The sequence below is a fragment of the Lactuca serriola genome, chromosome 1 (genome assembly GCF_051521515.1).
Source record: "Lactuca serriola cultivar US96UC23 chromosome 1, Lser_US96UC23_V15, whole genome shotgun sequence".
Taxonomy (NCBI): Eukaryota; Viridiplantae; Streptophyta; class Magnoliopsida; order Asterales; family Asteraceae; genus Lactuca; species Lactuca serriola.
In genome coordinates this window covers 155,479,669-155,490,535 of record NC_136408.1, presented here as the reverse complement: position 1 = coordinate 155,490,535, position 10,867 = coordinate 155,479,669, and the positions used below count along the sequence as shown (strand labels likewise).

General features: G+C 32.7%; 1 protein-coding gene and 1 long non-coding RNA gene across 3 annotated transcripts; both read left to right on the top strand.

Annotated features, from left to right (window-relative positions):
- Positions 1–738: 738 nt before the first annotated feature.
- Positions 739–2,743, top strand: LOC145071654 (uncharacterized). 2 transcript variants are annotated; one of them, XR_013690672.1, is made up of 3 exons: positions 739–918; positions 1,193–1,350; positions 2,621–2,743. It is a non-coding gene; the product is annotated as an uncharacterized LOC145071654 (long non-coding RNA). The 2 variants fall into 2 exon arrangements; XR_013690666.1 differs by lacking the exon at positions 2,621–2,743 and having other exon boundaries at positions 1,193–1,530.
- A 5,731-nt stretch (positions 2,744–8,474) lies between these two features.
- On the top strand, positions 8,475–10,416 carry LOC145063079 (uncharacterized). Its single transcript, XM_079010674.1, has 4 exons — positions 8,475–8,603; positions 8,968–9,471; positions 9,560–9,588; positions 9,792–10,416. The coding sequence occupies exons 1-4, from the start codon at positions 8,475–8,477 to the stop codon at positions 10,414–10,416; spliced, it is 1,287 nt and encodes a 428-aa protein (XP_078866800.1).
- Positions 10,417–10,867: the final 451 nt, after the last annotated feature.

The following is a 10,867-nucleotide window of genomic DNA, read 5'->3' as shown; positions in this document are numbered from 1 at the left end:
GACAACGGAACTAGTAACGCAAAAGGTTAACCACTGTGATTTGTGTATCGAAATTGTTTTTTAATTTGCAAAATAGCTACAAAATCTAAATCCGTACTATGTGGCTACGGAATATTTCATATTCATTTAGTTACGTAATATACGTAATAAAATACAATAGAAAATATTTTACCAAAAACAATTACTTTTTAATTGTGTTATCATTTTTAATAGTAATTTAATTATGATATATAATTCTTTACATGTTTTTATAATTTTTATTTATATTATTATCATTATTTTGTTATATATATATATATATATATATATATATATATATATATATATATATATATTAAAAGTGGAATAACAACATAATTTTCTCAATTTTAAACATTGGCCACTAACTTTTTCCAGTTTTACACATTGGCCATATGATTTTGAAGGTTTTGTCACATTTTGTCCTTGTAGTTATGATGTTTTCATTAGGGCATGGTATTTTCTGAAGGAATGACAACTTAGTCTCTGGTCTCCTCCTTGGTCAATTCTGAGGGATTGACAGTTTTAAACATTGCTCATGTGTTCCCTTCCTCTGGTATGGATTTTGCCCTTTTGGACAGGCTGTGCTCCTCCCATCGCTGTGACTAAAAAGGTAGTTAATACTGCTGTAGTGTGGTTTATTTTTATTAGGAGAGTAGGGGAAAGCTTTATAGTCACATTATTACTATCAACTTCACAGACAACCTTTAAAGTAAATAATAATAGCATTACATTTTTTTTCCTTTTATTGAGAATCCACTCAATTTTTTAACATGAGAAAGTACTCGGTATGCATTTGAGCAACAATGCATCTTTAAAAGAGATGGAAAAAGGAATCAAGAGTTGCTTTTCCTAAGCAAAGACTGTATTTGCTCAAAGCTGTTGACCTTCACCTACAAAGTAAGTTCATATCTCTCTTTCTGTCACACTCTCTGTATTTGTGTGTGTGGTTTCCATTAACGCTGGTTTCTGATTTTAATAAGGATTATGTTTTTGATTTGTTAATTTTGTCAATGTATGTATGTCTATTCTTCATTTTTGATGAATTTTTTCAAATCCAAATCTTGTTTCTATTAATTTCATATTTCATTTAGGACATTGAATGAAATATGAGCATAGATTACTATTTAGACCGGTGAACAGTTGTTTAGTGTATTGTTTTGCCCATATGCAGATATTAGATTTTATCTTAATCTTACTGTCACTGAAAAGAGTTGCACTAAGACAAGTGGAAAAAGGTCAAGTCTTATGAGACTATGTGCCCTGATGATGGATATATCTACATTCATAATAGTAAACTTCTAATTTGACTGCTTGGGAAGGCTACTATTGGTCAGTTTTCTTTTCAAATCTCTTATAAATGTCAAAAATACCCTTGTATTCTGGTGCACATGAAATTGGAGGAAGGAATGTAATGGTTGATTGATTCTAACGGAATGGAAAAAGAAGCTTTTTTTTTCTGTCTGATGGAATAAAGGAGTGTGATTCCTTCCAATTTGTTAATCTTTATTACTTAGCCAGGGGTGTTTGTTTTTTTTCAATTCCATTATGTAATGAAATGAAAAATTGCAATCTAACCCGCTTTTAGTGGTGTAATTTTCAATGAAACATCTATCTAAAAAATTATTTATTTTAGTTAAATTACAATTTGTTTTAAAAAGTAACTACAAAAGATACATTTTATTATAATCCTATTTATGTTTTGATACTCAATTTCTGCTGCACATTCACTTGCCATACCACAAGTTCAACACTAAAGACATTACACCCAAATGATATACAATGACCCATGCGGAGCATGGGTAAATATGCTAATTTTTAATAGGGATAGGCTTTGTGAATCTCATCTTTTTATTGTTTTTTTTTTCGTATATTCAACCGTTCATTTTTTTCCATGTTGTATTCATGTTTGTGTCCATGTAGTCATGGCTTGTTTGGAGCTAGAAAAATCTCTATAAAGCTTAACATGTAATAAATAATTACCACACAATCCTATCAGTTGATAGTAAAAAATATAGAAAACAAAGTCCAATTATAATATTCAGTTTTATTAATATTTGTTATATTGGTTTCTTGGAATTAGGGAGCAGTATCAATAATAAGATAACAAACAACTCCTTCCACTATCATTAAAAATTTTCAGTATGCAACTTCAATTTTTTTGCAATCTGCTGTGATTATATTGCAGATACGAGAGCAAACAAAAACTTAAACATCTACATCATTAATTACTAGATTACCTTTTATAATAGAAAATCAAGTTTTGTTTTATAAAAACAAGTTAATATGTACGTGTCTATGATCATTGTATTGTCATCATGTTTTAACTTTATTTCAAATCCTTTTGGCATCATGCTAACGTTGGATCCGATGGTGCTCAAAAGTTGATTCGTTTTGTTTCTTGTGTATACGTTAATAGTGTATCAAATAGAAGAGTTGGTTTGTTTTTTTTTTTTTTTTTTTTTTTTTTTTTTTTTTTTTTCTATTTTTGGTTTTTTTTTTGAAATGTAGATCTCTAGTTGGTCAAAAACTAGAGATATAATGAGCTTTCATACAAGAGATTTGAATGTTAATCAAGTTATTTATAAATTTGATTTAACAGGTTGTGCCATTTTTGTTGAGGATCTATGGTTGTTTGTGTGTTTTGGTGGTTCCAATATGAACTGCGTGACTATATTTTAATGAGTATTCAGCTTTGATGATTAGGGAACCATGTAAAAGGATTTTTAATTTTGTAAATATATGTATAAAAATCGATGTGACTATTAAAATTAAATTTATTGCATTTTTATATATTTCAACGAATATTATAAATTGAAATTGGATTTTGTTGAATATTTTTGTCGTTATGAATTTGTTTTGGAACCTATTTTTTCTATGGAACAAATGGCTACATAATTTGTTACGGAACAAATGGCTACAAAATTTGCTACAAAACAAATGACTACAGAATTTGATACAGAACAAATGGCTACGAAATTTGTTACGGAACAAATGGCTATGGAATTTGCTACGGAATTTGTTACGGAACAAATGGCTACGGTATTTGCTACACACCCTATTGTTACAGAATTGTTATGGAAGTGTGTTGTAGTTAAATTGCTACGGAATAAACGTTATAGCAAAATTGCTACGGAACTATAATTTATGTAGCTAAACCCTATGCTACAACAAATATACCTATGAAATCTCATTGACAAATTCCTTAGCAACTTCTATAGCTATTCAGGTTTAGCTACAGAATTTTAACTTTTAGTTATGGAATTTGTTCGTAGCTAAATCGAAATTTTCTTATAGTGGAACTGGAGGATGTTTTTCAATTAACAAGAAACACCTACATAGCAAAATTCATGGGAGCATGGTAATGAAGGTATGTAACTTTCATTATAGGCCTCTTGAATTTTTATAAACCATATTCATCTATTTACAAACATGTCTACATAATTCTTTGGACATGCTACCATATAAAAAAACTTCACATTCACTTGTCAAACAAAATGAAAATGAAGAGGTTGAAAAGAGGACAATTTACTGTTTCTCCTATGCAGTGTTCGTTCAATAGAAATTCTTCCCGCTTTTCTCCATTTATGGGTTGGATAATTTTTTCTGTTTTTTATTCAGGAAAACTATCAACAACCAACACAGTTGTCTTACAATAATCAATAAGAACACACACAACATTGTATGAATTAGGTTAACAATAAACTTTCATTTCTTTCTATTATCACATTGTACTTTCAACATTAATTTTATCAAGGAATTGTTCTTGGAAAAACATAACCAAGTCTATCATTTTACATTTATTCTTCTTAATTGGGTAGATTTTTCAAAGCATAGAAGTGAGATTGAAAAATGTTGTAATAGGAAGAAATGAAAGTTGTTTTGTAATACGGATGGCATCTATACATTGAAAAGCTGACCAATTATAGCAGTAGAATTTACGTTGAAATTTGATGATATTTGCTATAATTAGGTAGATTCCTCAATGTACAATGTTGTAATAGGAAGAAATGAAGTAGAATGCTACAATAAACAAATCAACAAAAGTACATTGCTATTTTTTTACATTTAAACGTAAACTAAATAGTTATATGTTTCCTCTTTTATCAATCTGAATATTTTTTAGATGGGTTTGAATCATCCTCCAACTAGAAATCAAGCTTCTCAAGACCATTACAATTTTCTCCTATGAGTTGAACCAATTTGAATAAATCGGTTTATGAAAAATGGTTTTGATTGTGACATGTCAAAATTAGTGAAAACATTTATTTTTAACCCAAGATGGCCTAATACTTTCGCTTTAAACACATAGGGGTAGCCAAATTTCATTTATAAACACAAATCATTAAATAATCAACAAAATTTCATTCAATAAATTTAGAAATTGTTATGAAGTATCAATCACTTATAGATTGTTCACACATCAATTCTGTCCAACACATGAAAATGTGCAGCTAACAAAAAAAATGTTAACAATCGTCTAGTTTTTTTTGCTGATAGAAACAACACATTTCATCATTATTTCTCTTTCAACGATTCAACTGTCTCATACATGAAAAACCTTTTGAACAACTAGTAGTGTAATGACCCAATCCTTGAGTATGAGCATGTATGTTTTATGGGGGCATCTAAAGATTACTTGATTCTACTAGCAATTTTAGGACTTCCTTTTGTAGTAGTTGGACCAAGAGGATCACAGACACATAACTTGAGGCGTCACATATCTATTTGTGAAACTCCCTTACAAGAACCTTGAGATGCATTCTTCGAAGAAAAATTTACTTCGATTTTGCGTTATCATGTAAAAGACATAAGAATGTCATATTGAGTTTTTGTATCTCCGAAGGGGACTCCTTTGTTTGTTCAAATAGTTTAGTAAAATTTGAATGGACACAAAACAATGTGTAGGTACTAATTCCATTTTCATTATTTATTTCTTTGAGTTTGATACTAACACTACCCAGCTTGTACCTAGCATCAAGGGTAGGGATGGCAAAAAAAACCTTAACCCGATGAGAAACTCGAAAAAAAGCATTTCGGGTCGAGTAACAGGCTGTTATCGGGTTTTTTAACGGGTTCGGGGTAGGGAATGGGTTATCCTCGCCCCGACCCACCACGCCCAGATATATACATATATATACATATATATATATATATATATATATATATATATATATATATATATATATGTTCGAATATTTATTAATTTCATACATTCAAAGATACGATACTTACCATCGACAATCCTTTTAATTATTAACAATTTGGTGTAATGATCTTATTTTATGTTTTGAAATATTACACTACACTTAAATCAAATAAATTTTAATATAACAACATCTAGTTGCTTTTATTAAAGTGATGCATCATATTTTTTATTATATTTTTTATAAGACATTGGGACACCTAAACTGGAATAAATATTTCATTATGAATTGTTGTAAACATAATAAGATACCCTAAACCCGACAGGAAAACCCGAAACCTAATGCAGTGCCCCGATAAGATACTCGAATGATATTTGGCGGGCTTGGGAAACATTGCCCCACCTCGAACTAGCCCCGTTGCCATTCCTAGGTCCATCACAATAAAATATAGTGACTCGACAGTTCTTGAACATCCTTCTTCTTCATCACATATAAGCTATGCTTGTATAATATCCTATTTGTCTCATACATAGAGCAGAAACATGTGACGTTGAATTGATTCAAAGAACGAAAGGTAACAATACACCAATATATTTTTATTAACGTCCAATTGCCCAACTTTATATGTGATTTCTTGTATAGTTTTTCTTAGAGTCTTGTGAGTCAAATTGGTAATAACTTCGGTCCATTCTTTATTGAAATTATCAAACATCTTTCTAGTATAACATTGACCTACTTTTGCTTAAATTAGATGCACCGAAGAAAGAAACGGCCTCCAGTTCATAGTCATTAAGTCCTCATCTTGTTCGGAAGCCCTTCGAGATTGAATTGCTTTGTCGTATTGTACAACAAATTCATTCAACATGGTCTCTGAGTTAACAAATTCATCAAAAAATGAATTGTTACTCTCACTTTGTCCGATTGTGGTCATACGGGCAAACAAAATATCCTTCAAGAAGGGTTTTAACCCAATGTATACATTTGTTATACATGTCACTAATCCAACAATTACTTTCCAGTTTATGATTACTATGCATATCTTCCAATGTTTCTTCAAATTGTTAAATGGTGTCACTATTTACCTATTGTCTGTACGTTTCTTGAAAATCACTTTAATGGGAAAAATATGTTCGAAGGTGCTCAATTTTATGCTTCATGATATGCCATGAACAAAAGCGATGTCGAGTCTTTGGAAAAATGTTTTTTATTTCATTACCCTTAGCTTTGTCTTGATCGGTAATAATTGCCTCCAGATAAATAGTTGCCAAAGATACATTTGAGAAAATGTTCAAATAACCATTTAAATGTCTCTTCCTTTTCGTTTTCTAGCAATAGTCCACCAAAAAGTATAGACTGCCCATGATGATTCACCCCAGTAAAGGGAGAAAAAGGCATCTTGAATTTGTTAGCCATATAGGTGATATCAAACACAACATCATCTCAAAATTTTGTATAGGCATCTCTTGATCTACCATCAGCCCAAAAGATATTTCTAGGATACCCATCATCAAAAAAAACCAAGAAAAAATATTGGTCAATGTCAATTAATATTTTATCTTGAAAAAGTTTAATAAGTCCATATAACTCCATTCCTCTATGTTGTTTTCGATGCTCATATAAGACATTGGCACGTTTCATTGACGTAACATCGACTACATTTGAGGTTTTCCTTTTATCAACAACCTTTTTAATTTGAGAAGGTTTCAACCTTGCTTGACCAAATTCCACCATCAGAGATTTACCTTCTATTGAACAATGGAGGTGGTATGAGATTGATGATTTATCACTTTCGTGTTGAACTGGCAGGGTTGGTATAGTGATGGATCTGACTAGAGTCTTTCTAGTATACCCGGAGCATTCCAGACATAAGATGTGGGCCTGATGATCATGATTGTTTATTTCTTTTGCATGTCGTACTTTCAGTGTTGGAGCATTGTTGGAAGTCAGGACACTCACTATCTAATGTGTTTGGATAAATAGAGCGGTTAAAGGATTGTTGGTAGTATCAGTCATGCATCTAAAAGTCTCTTGCGGAGTGTTTTCATTATAAGCCATGTTTGTTCGTGAGTTGTTATTAGGGGTTTGGTGTCCAAGTTTGGGTATCAGTTACGGATTCTTGAGCCATAAAGTTCATTGTGAATGTCTTCAGTGATTTACCAGGTGGGGGTACACCTAAGTTGATAAGGGTGGATGCAATGTGAAAACTTTTCGATTGATCATCTTTGCTCGTAGGAGCAGTGGTTGGTAATGACATGTTAGGTAGTCAAGGGTTTATATAAGGTATTGGTACATCTTATGGATTCGGAATTGGTTGAAATTAGCGATAGATGTCTTCTGAGTACTTCATTTTGCATGTTTGGTGGCGTTCTTGGTCAAAGACAAGGGGTGGTTTCAACGAATAGAAGAATATCAGTGTTGGAAATACAGATTATGAAGTTTAGATCTGAGGGGTTTCCGGTCATAGGAAGCATATCGATAGAGTTGATTCGGCGATTATAGTTTTGAGAGTCCCCGGCCCTGTGGTTCTCACTAGAAGTTTGGTCTTATCGCTCGGAACTTGTAGAATATGATGACATTATACGTGCTTCTCTACAGCGTTTATATAGATGAGACTTGAATTGGGTGTCGTCATGGTATTTATATATCAGATGTTTTCATTAGCAGGTTATGGTTAAGGAATCTGTCAGCCAAAGGTATCAGTTGAATGGTTAAAGATAAAAATGGATTTTTCGCAGTCCAGATTGCAATAGGAGGACCTCATGATTGTGTTTCGGAATGTTTCTACCTACATGGAGGCCATGCAAGTTATGGGGCCTTGGAATTATAGTAGTAAGTTATGGGTTCGTCAGATAAAGGGTTAGTGAAATTCTATTCATTAGGAGGTTTTTTTTAGAGTTTGGTTTCCAAGACGGTGGTAAGGGGCATAGTCACATAAATCGTTAATAGGTCCACGACTTTTTTAACCGGGTCATCTGTATGAATTCGAGGTACACTAACATTCCCGATACGCCTTGGTACATGATTTCTTCATATGAATTGGCGTTTCCCCTTTCATGTGTACAATGTTCCACTTGCGATTTGGTTCGCGTTTATGTTTAATTGACCCCACATTGCAGTATTAATAGGGTACTGCGATCGGTATTTCAAAAGTCACAATTGAATTTGTAAGGTCTATCGATTGGAGGGAAAATCACTGATAAATTAAGATGCTCGATCATGCCAGAAACACAATTGAGTGTTCTACTTATTCCATAATATAGAAACGAGTTTACACCAAAAAATTCTACATTCAAATTTTGAAATCCAAAGATGGTTTTTAGAAAGAAGAATAGAGCAGGTACCAGTGAGGAAGATGTAGACTCGAATCAAGATGATTTTATTGGTCTCACAGACGACGAAGAAAGGAACGAGGACGACCAGAATGTTGAAGAGGCCAAAGTAAGCAGTTGGGGGGGGGGGGTTCACAATCACAACAATCGGTACATGATTCTTCCAATTATAAGCCTTTTAATGTTGAAGTTAGGTTCTTAAAGCCTAGAAACAGTAAAAAAGCAGGGGGCTCTAAATAGTGGGTGTGTAATCATTTTAATGGAAAGTTATCAAGCTTATACACTCGAATACACACTAATTTTTTTGGAGCTGAACTAGGAAAAAAGCCTGAAATTAAAAGGTGTATGGCTATTTTGAATGATCAAGAACTTTATCAACGGTTGTCGAAGAAGGTGAATGATGTAGAAAAAGTTGGAGTCTCTAAATCCTTAAAATATTTTACTTTCACTAAAAACATAACTTATATACTAAGAAATCGCTAGAGAAATCATTTTCCATAGTGGAGAGAAGCATGGTTGATTTAAAAATTGCGAAGGCTTTATGTGCAAACGGGATTCCGTTTAACGTCTTGCGTAATCCACAATTTTGTGACATGATAAATGTGATAAGAAAAGCACCTGAAGGCTACAAAGTATCGTATAGTGAGAAAGCAAGGACCGTTCTATTAGATGAATGTGTAAGAGATGTTAACAAGAGCCTAACACCATTTAAAGATACATGGTATTCACAAGGTCTTTCTATAGTATCCGATGGCTGGTCAAATATCAAACACAACCCAGTGATCAATGTTCTTTCCGTAAATAGTTGTGGTGCTATGTCTATGCATGCCGAAAACTTTTCTAGGGTGGAGAAAATGGAGGCAAGGATTGCAGAAATTTTAATGCAAGCAACTGAATATGTTGGGCTAAGTAATGTTCTCCAAGTCGTGACGAACAACACAACTAACTATAAATCAGCGGGAAAGGAACTTGAAAAGGTATACAAGCATATACTTTGGTCACCAAGTTGTGCTCACACATTAAACTTTATTTTTAAAGACTTTTCATGTGAGTATATTTGGTTAGAGGACACTGATAGAAAGGGGAAAACGATTGTAAAATATTTTGTAAACCATGGACAAGCTTTAGCTATTTTTAGGGACAATTCTATGTTAGGGCTTTTAAAAGTTGCAAAAGCTCGACTTGCCACTCACTATGTTTTGTTGAAGATGAAATTGATTTGTAGAGAGGCCTTATCTACAACTATTTCTCTTAATTCATGGAAATATCAAGTGAAATAAAGTGATGAACACACTAGACAACTTGGACAGCTTGTTGTTGACAATATCATTGATGATGACTATTGGAATGAAGTTGAAAATATTCTACTCATCACAAAGCCTATTTTTATGATGTTAAAAATTTGTGATGGTGAAAGCCCAAAAAAGGGTGAAATATATGAAAAGTTGGATAGTATGTTGGAAGAAATCAAAGAAGTGATGACAGGAAGTATGTATGAGTCGTATTTACCTCAAGTAGAGGAAATTGTATTGAAAATGTGGGAGAAAATGATAATCCCATTGTATTGTTTGGGATTTGCTTTAAGTCCCCCATTTTACGATGCACATTATCTTGAAAAGCTAGCACCGGGTGGAATACGAAGAAAAGCACCTAACCCTGATAAAGAAGTTGTACAAGGTGTAATGCAAGCTTTTATTCACATTGCAGAAAATAAATATGAACAACGATTTTTACGAGAACAATTTGCAACTTTTCACATGAAGAAGGGTCTTTATGCATTACCTTTTGCTCAAATGGATGCAGTTACAACGGAAGCTACTAATTCATGGTCTACTTATGGTGCGGAAACACTGGATTTAGCTGTAGTGGCAAAAATAATACTGTCACAACCCATAAGAAGTTCTTCGTCCGAAAGAAATTGAAGCACGTATTCCTATCTTCCTAGTGTAGAGAAATCGAATTAACCATACAAGTACCGACGAACTTGCTTTTGTTTATTCAAATATCCATTTGACTTCAAAATTTTCTAAAGCTTATAAAGAGGGACCACATAAGAAATGAGATATGCATCCCGAATCAACATACTTGGTAGGCTCAAGTTCATGGCTAGAAGATGTGAATTAGGAAGAACTGGAGGAGGATGAAGACATAGATAGTGGAAAAGGTACAAAACAAAGGGTAAAATAAGTTTTGATATTTGTTAATTTATTTTGAAGTAATCTGTTTTGGTCTTTTAATGTTTGTTTGATTCCTCTTCTCAGACATACAATTGCACTAAGACTCACTTAGAGGATCAATTGAGATATGGTTCTTAATCATTAAGACCGATCATAAAACATAATAAAAGGTACACTCCCTTCTTCTTAGAATAAA